Consider the following 20603-nt stretch of genomic DNA (forward strand, 5'->3'; position numbering starts at 1 on the left):
TACATTATCTGTACTCAGAGAGTTATCACTGTGTTATCTGTGGTGTTACATAGGACTGCAGGTCACATCTATACATTATCTGTACTCAGAGAGTTATCACTGTGTTATCTGTGATGTTACATAGGACTGCAGGTCACATCTATACATTATCTGTACTCAGAGAGTTATCACTGTGTTATCTGTGATGTTACATAGGACTGCAGGTCACATCTATACATTATCTGTACTCAGAGAGTTATCACTGTTATCTGTGGTGTTACATAGGACTGCAGGTTACCCCGTATGGCGGGTATCTATCTGGCCCTCCCCTCTGGGCCCCTCACTCTTCCCCCGGCCTCGGCCCCGTCATCCTCCAGGTGCAGGGATGACACAGGGCCATGTGGGGGGGACTACATCTCCCGTCATGCACCGGGGGCGGCGCCATGTTGGCTGACATTCCCACATGATTCCATGCAGGAGAGGAGCGGAGAAGGGTCTGCGCCTAAGCCCCGCCCTGCTGAGCTCTGATTGGCTATACGTGCCGGCGGCGGAGACGCTGATTGGTGGGCGCCGTCTGCCCGTCACGGCCGTCTCCATAGACAGGGGGAGAGTGGAGGTGAGTCGCCGGGTGTTGTGTGTGTGAGGAGGGGGCGACCCCCGGCCCGGGGAGCTGTATGTGTGCGGGCTGTGGGGGGCCCCGGGACTGCGGGGCTCCGGGGGGCTGTGCTGGGGCCGGGGAGGCCTGTACACTGCAGAGGCCTGCCGGGGCTTCAGGCTGGGAGCGAGGGTGAGGGGCCCCACATATCCCTGTACAGCTGAGGGCCCGGGGGGAGGCAGACCGGGGGCCACACACATCCCTGTGTATCCGGGGGACATAGACCGGGGCTCCCACATCCTCCTATGTAACCGGGGGCCCTCCATATGGTGCAGTACACGTGAGAGGCCTTCATCACATAGCCTAGGGGCCCCCCTGTACCCTTCTATACGGCCTAGGGCCCCCCCTGTACCCTTCTATACAGCCTAGGGGCCCCCCTGTACCCTTCTATACAGCCTAGGGGCCCCCCTGTACCCTTCTATACAGCCTAGGGGCCCCCCTGTACCCTTCTATACAGCCTAGGGGCCCCCCTGTACCCTTCTATACAGCCTAGGGGCCCCCCTGTACCCTTCTATACAGCCTAGGGGCCCCCCTGTACCCTTCTATACGGCCTAGGGGCCCCCTGTACCCTTCTATACGGCCTAGGGGCCCCCCTGTACCCTTCTATACAGCCTAGGGGCCCCCTGTACCCTTCTATACGGCCTAGGGCCCCCCTGTACCCTTCTATACAGCCTAGGGGCCCCCTGTACCCTTCTATACAGCCTAGGGGCCCCCTGTACCCTTCTATACGGCCTAGGGGCCCCCCTGTACCATTCTATACAGCTTAGGGGCCCCCCTGTACCCTTCTATACAGCTTAGGGGCCCCCTGTACCCTTCTATACGGCCTAGGGGCCCCCCCTGTACCCTTCTATACAGCCTAGGGGCCCCCTGTACCCTTCTATACAGCCTAGGGGCCCCCTGTACCCTTCTATACAGCCTAGGGGCCCCCTGTACCCTTCTATACGGCCTAGGGGCCCCCCCTGTACCCTTCTATACGGCCTAGGGGCCCCCCCTGTACCCTTCTATACGGCCTAGGGGCCCCCCCTGTACCCTTCTATACGGCCTAGGGGCCCCCCCTGTACCCTTCTATACGGCCTAGGGGCCCCCCCTGTACCCTTCTATACAGCCTAGGGGCCCCCCCCTGTACCCTTCTATACAGCCTAGGGGCCCCCCCCTGTACCCTTCTATACAGCCTAGGGGCCCCCCCTGTACCCTTCTATACGGCCTAGGGGCCCCCTGTACCCTTCTATACGGCCTAGGGGCCCCCCTGTACCCTTCTATACGGCCTAGGGGCCCCCCCTGTACCCTTCTATACGGCCTAGGGGCCCCCCCTGTACCCTTCTATACGGCCTAGGGGCCCCCCCTGTACCCTTCTATACGGCCTAGGGGCCCCCCCTGTACCCTTCTATACGGCCTAGGGGCCCCCCCTGTACCCTTCTATACGGCCTAGGGGCCCCCCCTGTACCCTTCTATACGGCCTAGGGGCCCCCTGTACCCTTCTATACGGTCTAGGGGGGCCCCCTGTACCCTTCTATACGGTCTAGGGGGGCCCCCTGTACCCTTCCTGTACACCTGATGGGGGTCCCCTCCCCCGTACCCTTCCTGTACACCTGATGGGGGTCCCCCCCGTACCATTCCTGTACACCTGATGGGGGTCCCCTCCCCCTGTACCATTCCTGTACACCTGATGGGGGTCCCCTCCCCCTGTACCATTCCTGTACACCTGATGGGGGTCCCCTCCCCCTGTACCATTCCTGTACACCTGATGGGGGTCCCCTCCCCCGTACCATTCCTGTACACCTGATGGGGGTCCCCTCCCCCGTACCATTCCTGTACACCTGATGGGGGTCCCCTCCCCCGTACCATTCCTGTACACCTGATGGGGGTCCCCTCCCCCGTACCATTCCTGTACACCTGATGGGGGTCCCCTCCCCCGTACCATTCCTGTACACCTGATGGGGGTCCCCTCCCCCGTACCATTCCTGTACACCTGATGGGGGTCCCCTCCCCCGTACCATTCCTGTACACCTGATGGGGGTCCCCTCCCCCTGTACCATTCCTGTACACCTGATGGGGGTCCCCTCCCCCTGTACCATTCCTGTACACCTGATGGGGGTCCCCTCCCCCGTACCATTCCTGTACACCTGATGGGGGTCCCCTCCCCCGTACCATTCCTGTACACCTGATGGGGGTCCCCTCCCCCGTACCATTCCTGTACACCTGATGGGGGTCCCCTCCCCCGTACCATTCCTGTACGTCCCAGAGACCCCACTAGACCTCTCCCCACAGATGTGGTGCCCCCAATACCAGTTCTACTAGGGGCCCCACATACAGGACCCTGCTGAGTTTGTTCTGTCTCCAGTTCCACATGACCCGGGGGCCCCATCTCCTCAGGTCTTCATGCTCTGTGGCTCTCAGGGGCCCAGGTGACCTGTTTGTGTGTTTTTTTTTTTTTTTTTTTAAATACTTAAAATCTTTTGCATCTTCTAAATCACATGTGACCTGGAAGCTGCTGTAGAACTAAAAGTCTCAGCACAGCAGCTGCCGGTTATGTGTCCGTCTTGTGGGGGATTGAGCAGTGTATTGGACTTGGCTGTGCTGGGGTTTGTAGTCCTCTTTCCTCCACAGATGTGTCCGCTGTCTGGGTCTGTTAGGCTACATTCACACCACGTTTTGTACATACGGGTGCTGGATCCGAGGGGGGAGGGGCAAACCGGGTGCTCCCGTACCCCGGCCGGATCAGCCCGTGACTCCATTTACTTTAATGATCCGACTGGAGACAAACGGTGACTCCGGTCGGCTCAGTTTTGACCCGTATGCGGTTTTGGACCGGACCTAAAACCGTAGTATATGTAATATAGGATACGTAATAGAGATATAACTTCCCTCCCAGCTCTTTCTGTATACTGCTGCTTTCTCTATGAGATCAGTGTGTGTGTGTGTGTGTGTGTATATATATATATATATATATATATATATGTTAATTATACGGTGTATATAGAAACATAAAATCGTCTGCTGATATGAACCATTCATCCCATCTAGTCTGCCCTATATTCTAAATACTATGAATATTCCCTGGTCCTATCTCTTATATGAAGGATAGCCTTATATATATCTCTCTCTTATATGAAGGATAGCCTTATATATATCTCTCTCTTATATGAAGGATAGCCTTATATATATCTCTCTCTTATATGAAGGAGCCTTATATATATCTCTCTCTTATATGAAGGAGCCTTATACCTATCCCTATCTTATATGAAGGATAGCCTTATACCTATCTCTCTTAGGCTGGGTCCACACTACGTTTTGTCCCATACGGGAGCGCATACGGCAGGAGGGAGCTAAAAGCTCGCGCTCCCGTATGTCACCGTATGCGCTCCCGCATGTCATTCATTTCAATGAGCCGACCGGAGGGAAACGTTCGGTCCGGTCGGCTCATTTTTGCGCCGTATGCGCTTTTACAACCGGACCTAAAACCGTGGTTGACCACAGTTTTAGGTCCGGTTGTAAAAGCGCATACGGCGCAAAAATGAGCCGACCGAACGTTTCACTCCGGTCGGCTCATTGAAATGAATGGCATACGGGAGCGCATACGGTCACATACGGGATCGCGAGCTTTTAGCTCCCCCCTGCCGTATGCGCTCCCGTATGGGACAAAACGTAGTGTGGACCCAGCCTAATATGTAGGATAGTCTTATACCTATCTGTATCTTATATGAAGGATAGCCTTATACCTATCCCTATCTTATATGAAGGAGCCTTATACCTATCTCTATCTTATATGAAGGATAGCCTTATACCTATCTTTATCTTATATGAAGGATAGTCTTATACCGATCTTTATCTTATATGAAGGATAGTCTTATACCGATCTTTATCTTATATGAAGGATAGTCTTATGCTTATCCCATGCTTACACTCCTCCCTGTATTTATGGTTCCCACTTCTGCAGAAAGGCTATCCCACGCACCCACTACCGCTGGGTAATATACCGGTTCATACCAAATACCGAAATTTTTGTCCGGCACTATATGAATTCTTCCCCCATACCGCAATACCGGTTTGGCCCCTCCCCCTCTGGAATGAATGAATTATCAGCCCAGCGCTGTCCCCACAACTAATCATGTGACCCGCGAGCGCTGTTCTGCTCCCCCCAAATTGATCATCAGCCCAGTGCTGCGCGGTCCCCATTGGGGTACTATTCACATATGTCACCCGCAAGCGCTGCCCTCCTCGTCCTCCTGTTTGTTGCGGGCCGCCTGCGCTGGCTGGAACTCTGTACTGTACGCTGTGCCCCTAGCCCTCTGTACTGTACGCTGTGCCCCTAGCCCTCTGTACTGTACGCTGTGCCCCTAGCCCTCTGTACTGTACGCTGTGCCCCTAGCCCTCTGTACTGTACGCTGTGCCCCTAGCCCTCTGTACTGTACGCTGTGCCCCTAGCCCTCTGTACTGTACGCTGTGCCCCTAGCCCTCTGTACTGTGCGCTGTGCCCCTAGCCCTCTGTACTGTACGCTGTGCCCCTAGCCCTCTGTACTGTACGCTGTGCCCCTAGCCCTCTGTACTGTACGCTGTGCCCCTAGCCCTCTGTACTGTACGCTGTGCCCCTAGCCCTCTGTACTGTACGCTGTGCCCCTAGCCCTCTGTACTGTACGCTGTGCCCCTAGCCCTCTGTACTGTACGCTGTGCCCCTAGCCCTCTGTACTGTACGCTGTGCCCCTAGCCCTCTGTACTGTACGCTGTGCCCCTAGCCCTCTGTACTGTACGCTGTGCCCCTAGCCCTCTGTACTGTACGCTGTGCCCCTAGCCCTCTGTACTGTGCGCTGTGCCCCTAGCCCTCTGTACTGTGCGCTGTGCCCCTAGCCCTCTGTACTGTGCGCTGTGCCCCTAGCCCTCTGTACTGTGCGCTGTGCCCCTAGCCCTCTGTACTGTGCGCTGTGCCCCTAGCCCTCTGTACTGTGCGCTGTGCCCCTAGCCCTCTGTACTGTGCGCTGTGCCCCTAGCCCTCTGTACTGTACGCTGTGCCCCTAGCCCTCTGTACTGTACGCTGTGCCCCTAGCCCTCTGTACTGTGCGCTGTGCCCCTAGCCCTCTGTACTGTGCGCTGTGCCCCTAGCCCTCTGTACTGTGCGCTGTGCCCCTAGCCCTCTGTACTGTGCGCTGTGCCCCTAGCCCTCTGTACTGTGCGCTGTGCCCCTAGCCCTCTGTACTGTGCGCTGTGCCCCTAGCCCTCTGTACTGTGCGCTGTGCCCCTAGCCCTCTGTACTGTGCGCTGTGCCCCTAGCCCTCTGTACTGTGCGCCGTCTCCCCTGGCCCTCTGTACTGTGCGCCGTCTCCCCCGGCCCTCTGTACTGTGCGCCGTCTCCCCCGGCCCTCTGTACTGTGCGCCGTCTCCCCCGGCCCTCTGTACTGTGCGCCGTCTCCCCCGGCCCTCTGTACTGTGCGCCGTCTCCCCCGGCCCTCTGTACTGTGCGCCGTCTCCCCCGGCCCTCTGTACTGTGCGCCGTCTCCCCCGGCCCTCTGTACTGTGCGCCGTCTCCCCCGGCCCTCTGTACTGTGCGCCGTCTCCCCCGGCCCTCTGTACTGTGCGCCGTCTCCCCCGGCCCTCTGTACTGTGCGCCGTCTCCCCCGGCCCTCTGTACTGTGCGCCGTCTCCCCCGGCCCTCTGTACTGTGCGCCGTCTCCCCCGGCCCTCTGTACTGTGCGCCGTCTCCCCCGGCCCTCTGTACTGTGCGCCGTCTCCCCCGGCCCTCTGTACTGTGCGCCGTCTCCCCCGGCCCTCTGTACTGTGCGCCGTCTCCCCCGGCCCTCTGTACTGTGCGCCGTCTCCCCCGGCCCTCTGTACTGTGCGCCGTCTCCCCCGGCCCTCTGTACTGTGCGCCGTCTCCCCCGGCCCTCTGTACTGTGCGCCGTCTCCCCCGGCCCTCTGTACTGTGCGCCGTCTCCCCCGGCCCTCTGTACTGTGCGCCGTCTCCCCCGGCCCTCTGTACTGTGCGCCGTCTCCCCCGGCCCTCTGTACTGTGCGCCGTCTCCCCCGGCCCTCTGTACTGTGCGCCGTCTCCCCCCGGCCCTCTGTACTGTGCGCCGTCTCCCCCCGGCCCTCTGTACTGTGCGCCGTCTCCCCCCGGCCCTCTGTACTGTGCGCCGTCTCCCCCCGGCCCTCTGTACTGTGCGCCGTCTCCCCCCGGCCCTCTGTACTGTGCGCCGTCTCCCCCCGGCCCTCTGTACTGTGCGCCGTCTCCCCCCGGCCCTCTGTACTGTGCGCCGTCTCCCCCCGGCCCTCTGTACTGTGCGCCGTCTCCCCCCGGCCCTCTGTACTGTGCGCCGTCTCCCCCCGGCCCTCTGTACTGTGCGCCGTCTCCCCCCGGCCCTCTGTACTGTGCGCCGTCTCCCCCCGGCCCTCTGTACTGTGCGCCGTCTCCCCCCGGCCCTCTGTACTGTGCGCCGTCTCCCCCCGGCCCTCTGTACTGTGCGCCGTCTCCCCCCGGCCCTCTGTACTGTGCGCCGTCTCCCCCCGGCCCTCTGTACTGTGCGCCGTCTCCCCCCGGCCCTCTGTACTGTGCGCCGTCTCCCCCCGGCCCTCTGTACTGTGCGCCGTCTCCCCCCGGCCCTCTGTACTGTGCGCCGTCTCCCCCCGGCCCTCTGTACTGTGCGCCGTCTCCCCCCGGCCCTCTGTACTGTGCGCCGTCTCCCCCCGGCCCTCTGTACTGTGCGCCGTCTCCCCCCGGCCCTCTGTACTGTGCGCCGTCTCCCCCCGGCCCTCTGTACTGTGCGCCGTCTCCCCCCGGCCCTCTGTACTGTGCGCCGTCTCCCCCCGGCCCTCTGTACTGTGCGCCGTCTCCCCCCGGCCCTCTGTACTGTACAGAGTTCCAGCCAGCGCAGGCGGCCCGCAACAAACAGGAGGACGAGGAGGGCAGCGCTTGCGGGTGACATATGTGAGTAGTACCCCAATGGGGACAGCACAGCGCTGGGCTGATGATTAATTTTGGGGGGAGCAGAACAGCGCTCGTGGGTCACATGATTTAAGGGGGGGGGGGGTGGAGAAATACTGTTATATACCATGGAACCGCCATAAGTTACAAAAATACCGTGATACACATATTTGGTCATACCGCCCAACCCTACTCTCAGTAAAGTAATACTTCATGAAATTACTGCAGACACCTCCCTCTCCCCCTTTATAACACTGTCCTCTATATAACACTGTCCTCTATATAACAGTGTCCTCTTGTAGTATTTCTCTTAAATAAATCTCCCCCCTTTTCTGTGGTGTTCCCCTTTATGTATATAAAGTCTCTATCTTCTCCCCGGTCTCCTTTCTTCTGTAGATGAGAAGATCCTGGAATCTTCCTGTCAGTTTTCTCCTCAGTCCATGGACTTCTTTAGTATCTGAACTTTACAATGTATTTATGTTAGAGGTGCACGGAATGGAAATTTCAGAACCGAAACGAAACCGAAATAAAAAAAAATGTCCGGCCGAAACCGATACCGAAAATGACTTCTCCCCGTCATCTGGTAAAATGCAGCGCTCCACTCGTTAGATTAGGCTCCCCCACATTAGATTGCCAGCTCCCCCACATTAGGTCGGGAGCTCCCCCCACATTAATGGTCGGGAGCTCCCCCCACATTAATGGTCGGGAGCTCCCCCCACATTAATGGTCGGGAGCTCCCCCCACAACAGGAGGACGCCGGGGAATGGTGAGTGACCGTGTGTGGCTGCAGGCGGGGGCCGACCAGAGCATATAAAACCTAATACTGTATACTAAAAACCAGGGGGCCTCCAGCTGTTGTGAAACTACAACTCCCAGCATGCCCGGACAGACTTTGCCAGTCCGGGCATGCTGGGAGTTGTAGTTTCACAACAGCTGGAGGCCCCCTGGTTTTTAGTATACAGTCTTAGGTTTTATATGCTCTGGTCGGCCCCCGCCTGCAGCCACACACGGGAGCCGGCCCGGGCACATAAAAAGTATTCCTATCCCGGAGAGCGCGCCCCCCCCAGATGTTGCGCCCAGTGCGGCCGCCCCCCCCCTGCACCCCCCCACGCTACGCCTCTGCCACTGGCAGTGTTTGTAACTTTTGCTGTGGGCGGGCAGGGGAGGTGGGTCATTATCGGCACATTTTTTTGTTGTTTCGGCATTTTTCTGAAATAGCTATTTTCAGCCGATATATCGGTGCATCCCTAATTTATATCCTTCTAGAAATCGCTCTTCAGTACTGTGTACAATACTCCAAGTGAGGTCTCACCAGTGCAGCTCTGTACAGGGGCATGAGCACCTCCCTCTACTGATAATACCTCTCCATATATATCCGTGAGCACCTCCTTCTACTGATAATACCTCTCCTTATACATCCATGAGCACCTCCCTCTACTGATAATACCTCTCCTTATACATTCATGAGCACCTCCCTCTACTGATAATACCTCTCCTTATACATCCATGAGCACCTCCCTCTACTGATAATACCTCTCCTTATACATCCATGAGCACCTCCCTCTACTGATAATACCTCTCCCTATACACTCATGAGCACCTCCCTCTACTGATAATACCTCTCCTTATACATCCATGAGCACCTCCCTCTACTGATAATACCTCTCCTTATACATCCATGAGCACCTCCCTCTACTGATAATACCTCTCCCTATACACTCATGAGCACCTCCCTCTACTGATAATACCTCTCCTTATACATCCATGAGCACCTCCCTCTACTGCTAATACCTCTCCTTATACACCCCCATGAGCACTTCCCTCTACTGATTAATACCTCTTCTTATACATCCCCATGAGCACCTCCCTCTACTGATAATACCTCTTCTTATACACCCCCATGAGCACTTCCCTCTACTGATAATACCTCTTCTTATACACCCCCATGAGCACCTCCTTCTACTGATAATACCTCTCCTTATACATCCATGAGCACCTCCCTCTACTGATAATACCTCTCCCGCTACTCCAAGCACTCTGCTAGCATTTCTTGCTGCTCTGGTGAAAACAACTTATTTAATTTTAAATGAACTGGTGCTGGTTTTTGATTTTTTTTTTAATGTAGTACCCTTTTAAGTCTTCTGAAATAATTACTCCCAAATCCCTTTCCTCAGATGCTGAGATCAGGACTGGATCACAGAATCTATATATTATCCTTCGGTTATTATGTCCCAGGTGTATTATCTGCACTTCTTAAATGTTGGAGTTCTGACCATTCCTCTGTTTTACCTAAACCCCTCCCCATCTATTATTATATCACTATACTGCCCCTCCCCATCTATTATTATATCACTATACTGCCCCTCCCCATCTATTATTATATCACTATACTGCCCCTCCCCATCTATTATTATATCACTATACTGCCCCTCCCCATCTATTATTATATCACTATACTGCCCCTCCCCCTTCTATTATATCACTATACTGCCCCTCCCCCATCTATTATTATATCACTATACTGCCCCTCCCCCATCTATTATTATATCACTATACTCCTGCTCCTCCTCCATCTATTATTATATCACTATACTCCTCCTCCTCCATCTATTATTATATCACTATACTGCTCCTCCATCTATTATTATATCACTATACTCCTCCTCCATCTATTATTATATCACTATACTCCTCCTCCATCTATTATTATATCACTATACTCCTCCTCCATCTATTATTATATCACTATACTGCTCCTCCATCTATTATTATATCACTATACTGCTCCTCCATCTATTATTATATCACTATACTGCCCCTCCCCATCTATTATTATATCACTATACTGCTCCTCCATCTATTATTATATCACTATACTGCTCCTCCATCTATTATTATATCACTATACTCCTCCTCCATCTATTATTATATCACTATACTCCTCCTCCATCTATTATTATATCACTATACTCCTCCTCCTCCATCTATTATTATATCACTATACTGCTCCTCCATCTATTATTATATCACTATACTGCTCCTCATCCATCTATTATTATATCACTATACTCCTCCTCCATCTATTATTATATCACTATACTCCTCCTCCATCTATTATTATATCACTATACTGCCCCTCCCCATCTATTATTATATCACTATACTGCTCCTCCATCTATTATTATATCACTATACTGCTCCTCCATCTATTATTATATCACTATACTGCTCCTCCATCTATTATTATATCACTATACTCCTCCTCCATCTATTATTATATCACTATACTCCTCCTCCATCTATTATTATATCACTATACTCCTCCTCCATCTATTATTATATCACTATACTGCCCCTCCCCATCTATTATTATATCACTATACTGCTCCTCCATCTATTATTATATCACTATACTGCTCCTCCATCTATTATTATATCACTATACTGCTCCTCATCCATCTATTATTATATCACTATACTCCTCCTCCATCTATTATTATATCACTATACTCCTCCTCCATCTATTATTATATCACTATACTGCCCCTCCCCATCTATTATTATATCACTATACTGCTCCTCCATCTATTATTATATCACTATACTGTTCCTCCATCTATTATTATATCACTATACTGCTCCTCCATCTATTATTATATCACTATACTCCTCCTCCATCTATTATTATATCACTATACTGCTCCTCCATCTATTATTATATCACTATACTGCTCCTCCATCTATTATTATATCACTATACTGCTCCTCCATCTATTATTATATCACTATACTCCTCCTCCATCTATTATTATATCACTATACTGCTCCTCCTCCATCTATTATTATATCACTATACTGCTCCTCCTCCATCTATTATTATATCACTATACTCCTCCTCCATCTATTATTATATCACTATACTCCTCCATCTATTATTATATCACTATACTGCTCCTCCATCTATTATTATATCACTATACTGCTCCTCCATCTATTATTATATCACTATACTGCTCCTCCATCTATTATTATATCACTATACTGCTCCTCCTCCATCTATTATTATATCACTATACTCCTCCTCCATCTATTATTATATCACTATACTGCTCCTCCTCATCTATTATTATATCACTATACTCCTCCTCCATCTATTATTATATCACTATACTCCTCCTCCATCTATTATTATATCACTATACTCCTCCTCCATCTATTATTATATCACTATACTCCTCTCCTCCATCTATTATATCACTATACTCCTCCTCCATCTATTATTACATCACTATACTCCTCCTCCATCTATTATTATATCACTATACTGCTCCTCCTCCATCTATTATATCACTATACTCCTCCTCCATCTATTATTATATCACTATACTGCTCCTCCTCCATCTATTATTATATCACTATACTCCTCCTCCATCTATTATTATATCACTATACTCCTCCTCCATCTATTATTATATCACTATACTGCTCCCTCCATCTATTATTATATCACTATACTGCTCCTCCATCTATTATTATATCACTATACTGCTCCTCCATCTATTATTATATCACTATACTGCTCCTCCATCTATTATTATATCACTATACTGCTCCTCCTCCATCTATTATTATATCACTATACTGCTCCTCCATCTATTATTATATCACTATACTCCTCCTCCATCTATTATTATATCACTATACTGCTCCTCCATCTATTATTATATCACTATACTGCTCCTCCATCTATTATTATCAATATACTCCTCCTCCATCTATTATTATATCACTATACTGCTCCTCCATCTATTATTATATCACTATACTGCTCCTCCTCCATCTATTATATCACTATACTGCTCCTCCATCTATTATTATATCACTATACTCCTCCTCCATCTATTATTATATCACTATACTCCTCCTCCATCTATTATTATATCACTATACTCCTCCTCCATCTATTATATCACTATACTGCTCCTCCATCTATTATTATATCACTATACTCCTCCTCCATCTATTATTATATCACTATACTCCTCCGCCATCTATTATTATATCACTATACTCCTCCTCCATCTATTATTATATCACTATACTGCTCCTCCTCCATCTATTATTATATCACTATACTGCTCCTCCATCTATTATTATATCACTATACTCCTCCTCCATCTATTATTATATCACTATACTCCTCCTCCATCTATTATTATATCACTATACTCCTCCTCCATCTATTATTATATCACTATACTGCTCCTCCATCTATTATTATATCACTATACTCCTCCTCCATCTATTATTATATCACTATACTGCTCCTCCATCTATTATTATATCACTATACTGCTCCTCCATCTATTATTATATCACTATACTGCTCCTCCATCTATTATTATATCACTATACTGCTCCTCCATCTATTATTATATCACTATACTCCTCCTCCTCCATCTATTATTATATCACTATACTCCTCCTCCATCTATTATTATATCACTATACTGCTCCTCCATCTATTATTATATCACTATACTCCTCCTCCATCTATTATTATATCACTATACTCCTCCTCCATCTATTATTATATCACTATACTGCTCCTCCATCTATTATTATATCACTATACTGCTCCTCCTCCATCTATTATTATATCACTATACTCCTCCATCTATTATTATATCACTATACTCCTCCTCCATCTATTATTATATCACTATACTCCTCCTCCATCTATTATTATATCACTATACTCCTCCTCCATCTATTATTATATCACTATACTGCTCCTCCATCTATTATTATATCACTATACTGCTCCTCCTCCATCTATTATTATATCACTATACTGCTCCTCCATCTATTATTATATCACTATACTCCTCCTCCATCTATTATTATATCACTATACTCCTCCTCCATCTATTATATCACTATACTCCTCCTCCATCTATTATTATATCACTATACTCCTCCTCCATCTATTATTATATCACTATACTCCTCCTCCATCTATTACTATATCACTATACTCCTCCTCCTCCATCTATTATTATATCACTATACTCCTCCTCCATCTATTATTATATCACTATACTCCTCCTCCATCTATTATTATATCACTATACTGCTCCTCCTCCATCTATTATTATATCACTATACTGCTCCTCCTCCATCTATTATTATATCACTATACTCCTCCTCCTCCATCTATTATTATATCACTATACTGCTCCTCCTCCATCTATTATTATATCACTATACTGCTCCTCCTTCATCTATTATTATATCACTATACTCCTCCTCCTCCATCTATTATATCACTATACTGCTCCTCCATCTATTATTATATCACTATACTCCTCCTCCATCTATTATTATATCACTATACTACTCCTCCTCCATCTATTATTATATCACTATACTCCTCCTCCTCCATCTATTATTATATCACTATACTCCTCCTCCTCCATCTATTATTATATCACTATACTCCTCCTCCTCCATCTATTATTATATCACTATACTCCTCCTCCATCTATTATTATATCACTATACTCCTCCTCCATCTATTATTATATCACTATACTCCTCCTCCATCTATTATTATATCACTATACTCCTCCTCCATCTATTATTAATATCACTATACTGCTCCTCCTCCATCTATTATTATATCACTATACTCCTCCTCCATCTATTATTATATCACTATACTGCTCCTCCATCTATTATTATATTACTATACTCCTCCTCCATCTATTATTATATTACTATACTCCTCCTCCATCTATTATTATATCACTATACTCCTCCTCCATCTATTATTATATTACTATACTCCTCCTCCATCTATTATTATATCACTATACTCCTCCTCCATCTATTATTATATCACTATACTGCTCCCTCCATCTATTATTATATTACTATACTGCTCCTCCATCTATTATTATATTACTATACTCCTCCTCCATCTATTATTATATCACTATACTGCTCCTCCTCCATCTATTATTATATCACTATACTGCTCCTCCTCCATCTATTATTATATCACTATACTGCTCCTCCATCTATTATTATATCACTATACTCCTCCTCCTCCATCTATTATTATATCACTATACTCCTCCTCCTCCATCTATTATTATATCACTATACTCCTCCTCCTCCTCCATCTATTATTATATCACTATACTCCTCCTCCTCCATCTATTATTATATCACTATACTCCTCCTCCTCCATCTATTATTATATCACTATACTCCTCCTCCTCCATCTATTATTATATCACTATACTGCTCCTCCATCTATTATTATATCACTATACTGCTCCCCCCATCTATTATTATATCACTATACTCCTCCTCCTCCTCCATCTATTATTATATCACTATACTGCTCCTCCATCTATTATTATATCACTATACTCCTCCTCCATCTATTATTATATCACTATACTCCTCCTCCATCTATTATTATATCACTATACTCCTCCTCCATCTATTATTATATCACTATACTGCTCCTCCTCCATCTATTATTATATCACTATACTCCTCCTCCATCTATTATTATATCACTATACTGCTCCTCCATCTATTATTATATCACTATACTGCTCCTCCATCTATTATTATATCACTATACTCCTCCTCCATCTATTATTATATCACTATACTGCTCCTCCATCTATTATTATATTACTATACTCCTCCTCCATCTATTATTATATCACTATACTGCTCCTCCTCCATCTATTATTATATCACTATACTGCTCCTCCTCCATCTATTATTATATCACTATACTGCTCCTCCATCTATTATTATATCACTATACTCCTCCTCCTCCATCTATTATTATATCACTATACTCCTCCTCCTCCATCTATTATTATATTCACTATACTCCTCCTCCTCCTCCATCTATTATTATATCACTATACTCCTCCTCCTCCATCTATTATTATATCACTATACTCCTCCTCCTCCATCTATTATTATATCACTATACTGCTCCTCCATCTATTATTATATCACTATACTGCTCCCCCATCTATTATTATATCACTATACTCCTCCTCCTCCTCCATCTATTATTATATCACTATACTGCTCCTCCATCTATTATTATATCACTATACTCCTCCTCCATCTATTATATCACTATACTCCTCCTCCATCTATTATTATATCACTATACTCCTCCTCCATCTATTATATCACTATACTCCCTCCTCCTCCATCTATTATTATATCACTATACTCCTCCTCCATCTATTATTATATCACTATACTGCTCCTCCTCCATCTATTATTATATCACTATACTCCTCCTCCATCTATTATTATATCACTATACTGCTCCTCCATCTATTATTATATCACTATACTGCTCCTCCTCCATCTATTATTATATCACTATACTGCTCCCCCATCTATTATTATATCACTATACTCCTCCTCCTCCATCTATTATTATATCACTATACTCCTCCTCCATCTATTATTATATCACTATACTCCTCCTCCTCCATCTATTATTATATCACTATACTGCTCCTCCATCTATTATTATATCACTATACTCCTCCTCCATCTATTATTATATCACTATACTCCTCCTCCATCTATTATTATATCACTATACTGCCCCTCCATCTATTATTATATCACTATACTCCTCCTCCATCTATTATTATATCACTATACTCCTCCTCCATCTATTATTATATCACTATACTGCCCCTCCCCATCTATTATTATATCACTATACTCCTCCTCCATCTATTATTATATCACTATACTCCTCCTCCATCTATTATTATATCACTATACTCCTCTTCCTCCATCTATTATTATATCACTATACTGCTCCCTCCATCTATTATTATATCACTATACTCCTCCTCCTCCATCTATTATTATATCACTATACTCCTCCTCCTCCATCTATTATTATATCACTATACTGCTCCTCCTCCATCTATTATTATATCACTATACTGCTCCTCCTCCATCTATTATTATATCACTATACTGCTCCTCCTCCATCTATTATTATATCACTATACTGCTCCTCCTCCATCTATTATTATATCACTATACTGCTCCTCCATCTATTATTATATCACTATACTGCTCCTCCTCCATCTATTATTATATCACTATACTCCTCCTCCATCTATTATTATATCACTATACTGCTCCTCCATCTATTATATCACTATACTGCTCCTCCATCTATTATTATATCACTATACTGCTCCTCCATCTATTATATCACTATACTGCTCCTCCATCTATTATTATATCACTATACTGCCCCTCCTCCATCTATTATTATATCACTATACTGCTCCTCCATCTATTATATCACTATACTCCTCCTCCATCTATTATTATATCACTATTCTCCTCCTCCTCCATCTATTATTATATCACTATACTGCTCCTCCATCTATTATTATATCACTATACTCCTCCTCCATCTATTATTATATCACTATACTCCTCCTCCATCTATTATTATATCACTATACTCCTCCTCCTCCATCTATTATTATATCACTATACTGCTCCTCCTCCATCTATTATTATATCACTATACTCCTCCTCCTCCATCTATTATTATATCACTGTACTCCTCCTCCATCTATTATTATATCACTATACTCCTCCTCCATCTATTATTATATCACTATACTGCTCCTCCTCCATCTATTATATCACTATACTGCTCCTCCTCCATCTATTATAGTAATAGATGGAGGAGGAGCAGTATAGTGATATAATAATAGATGGAGGAGGAGCAGTATAGTGATATAATAATAGATGGAGGAGGAGCAGTATAGTGATATATCACTATACTGCTCCTCCATCTATTATTATATCACTTTACTCCTCCTCCATCTATTATATCACTATACTCCTCCTCCATCTATTATTATATCACTATACTCCTCCTCCATCTATTATTATATCACTATACTCCTCCTCCATCTATTATTATATCACTATACTCCTCCTCCATCTATTATTATACCACTATACTCCTCCATCTATTATTATAGTCACATGACTAGATGTCCCACAATCCTATCCTTTAGCAGAGTTTACATTTATTTCCCTTTTATATTGATGTCAGACTTACTGGCCTATAGTCGCCTGGTTCCTCTCGAATACCTTTCTTGTGATTGGGCACATGATTTGCTTATTTCCAATTTGTAAAGTGTCTCATGTTACCAGTAATTGGTTAATTAAATCTGGGAACAGTTTTGCTTGTACACCGCTGAGCTTTTGTGATACTTTTGGGTGTATCCCATCGGGCTCATGTGACATTTATCTTTACTTTAGTCAGCTGACTTAGATCCCTATTCCTCTGTAAAGACACATGCATCAAAAGAGTCATAAGTCTTCCTCCTTAACTGAGGTTCTTGTCCTTTATTTTCTTCTGTAAACAACTGAACAGAAGTGTGTGTGTGTGGCAGTTCTTTCTATATACTGCTTCTATCTCTACGTGATCAGGATATGTAGTAGTTATACCCCTCCAGTTCTATCTGTATACTGCTGCTGTCTCTGTGATCAGGATATGTAGTAGTTATACCCCTCCAGTTCTTTCTATATACTGCTTCGATCTCTACGTGATCAGGATATGTAGTAGTTATACCCCTCCAGTTCTATCTGTATACTGCTGCTGTCTCTGTGACCAGGATATGTTGTAGTTATACCCCTCCCCTGAGACTGTGTACACCTTCTATTTTATTTAATTTTTTTTGCTCTCTTACTGCAACTGTACAAATCTCAGGGGAGCTGATACCTTACACTCCGACCAATCGGCGGCTTAGGGCAGGAAGCAGATGGCGCTGTACTCTGTGTAGTGGTGGTGTCAGGTACTGCAGCCTCAGCTCCCGCACACTGTGAAGTGATTGTGTCGGATACTGATAGATGTTGTGGATGTGTGTAACATATGTGTCCTGTGGTGACAGCTGTGTAGCTATTGTGGTGTATGTATGATGTGTTTGTGCTGTGGTGACATCGATGTAGATGGTGTGTATCATGTATATACTGTCGGTGACATCGGTGTAGATGGGGTGTATCATGTATATACTGTCAGTGACATCGGTGTAGATGGTGTGTATCATGTATATACTGTCGGTGACATCGGTGTAGATGGGGTGTATCATGTATATACTGTCGGTGACATCGGTGTAGATGTTGTGTATCATGTATATACTGTCGGTGACATCAGTGTAGATGTTGTGTATCATGTATATACTGTCAGTGACATCGGTGTAGATGGGGTGTATCATGTATATACTGTCGGTGACATCGGTGTAGATGGTGTGTATCATGTATATACTGTCAGTGACATCGGTGTAGATGGGGTGTATCATGTATATACTGTCGGTGACATCGGTGTAGATGGGGTGTATCATGTATATACTGTCGGTGACATCGGTGTAGATGGTGTGTATCATGTGTATACTGTCAGTGACATCGGTGTAGATGGTGTGTATCGTGTATATACTGTCAGTGACATCGGTGTAGATGGTGTGTATCATGTGTATACTGTCAGTGACATCGGTGTAGATGTTGTGTATCATGTATATACTGTCGGTGACATCGGTGTAGATGTTGTGTATCATGTATATACTGTCAGTGACATCGGTGTAGATGTTGTGTATCATGTATATACTGTCGGTGACATCGGTGTAGATGTTGTGTATCATGTATATACTGTCGGTGACATCGGTGTAGATGTTGTGTATCATGTATATACTGTCGGTGACATCGGTGTAGATGGGGTGTATCATGTATATACTGTCAGTGACATCGGTGTAGATGGGGTGTATCATGTATATACTGTCGGTGACATCGGTGTAGATGGGGTGTATCATGTATATACTGTCGGTGACATCAGTGTAGATGTTGTGTATCATGTATATACTGTCGGTGACATCGGTGTAGATGGGGTGTATCATGTATATACTGTCAGTGACATCGGTGTAGATGTTGTGTATCATGTATATACTGTCAGTGACATCGGTGTAGATGGGGTGTATCATGTATATACTGTCAGTGACATCGGTGTAGATGGGGTGTATCATGTATATACTGTCGGTGACATCGATGTAGATGGGGTGTATCATGTATATACTGTCGGTGACATCGGTGTAGATGGGGTGTATCATGTATATACTGTCGGTGACATCGGTGTAGATGGGGTGTATCATGTATATACTGTCGGTGACATCGGTGTAGATGGGGTGTATCATGTATATACTGTCAGTGACATCGGTGTAGATGGGGTGTATCATGTATATACTGTCAGTGACATCGGTGTAGATGGGGTGTATCATGTATATACTGTCAGTGACATCGGTGTAGATGGGGTGTATCATGTATATACTGTCAGTGACATCGGTGTAGATGGGGTGTATGTATCATGTATATACTGTCAGTGACATCGGTGTAGATGGTGTGTATCATGTATATACTGTCAGTGACATCGGTGTAGATGGGGTGTATCATGTATATACTGTCAGTGACATCGGTGTAGATGGGGTGTATCATGTATATACTGTCGGTGACATCGGTGTAGATGGTGTGTATCATGTATATACTGTCGGTGACATCGGTGTAGATGTTGTGTATCATGTATATACTGTCGGTGACATCGGTGTAGATGGGGTGTATCATGTATATACTGTCGGTGACATCGGTGTAGATGGTGTGTATCATGTATATACTGTCGGTGACATCGGTGTAGATGGGGTGTATCATGTATATACTGTCGGTGACATCGGTGTAGATGGGGTGTATCATGTCACCGACAGTATATACATCGGTGTAGATGGGGGGTGTATTGTATACACTGTCGGTGACATCGGTGTAGATGGGGGGGGGGGGGGGTGTATTGTATACACTGTCGGTGACATCGGTGTAGATGGGGGGGGGGGTGGTGGGGGTGTATTGTATACACTGTCAGTGACATCGGTGTAGATGGGGGGGGGGGTGTATTGTATACACTGTCGGTGACAA

At 46.2% G+C, this 20603-nt stretch overlaps 1 protein-coding gene across 2 annotated transcripts in view; it reads left to right on the forward strand.

The window, feature by feature from the left end:
- The first annotated feature begins 442 nt into the window (after positions 1 to 442).
- Positions 443 to 20603, forward strand: part of ERI3 (ERI1 exoribonuclease family member 3) — a 248152-nt gene continuing 227991 nt past the window's right edge. Inside the window, exons 1-2 of one of the 2 annotated variants that reach the window (XM_056533152.1) lie at positions 443 to 595; position 766. In XM_056533152.1, coding sequence (XP_056389127.1) covers positions 443 to 595; position 766 — 154 coding nt within the window. The remainder of the gene's footprint in view (positions 596 to 765; positions 767 to 20603) is intronic. The other variant, XM_056533151.1, reaches the window with a different exon arrangement.

Source organism: Hyla sarda, chromosome 7 (genome assembly GCF_029499605.1).
Source record: "Hyla sarda isolate aHylSar1 chromosome 7, aHylSar1.hap1, whole genome shotgun sequence".
Taxonomy (NCBI): Eukaryota; Metazoa; Chordata; class Amphibia; order Anura; family Hylidae; genus Hyla; species Hyla sarda.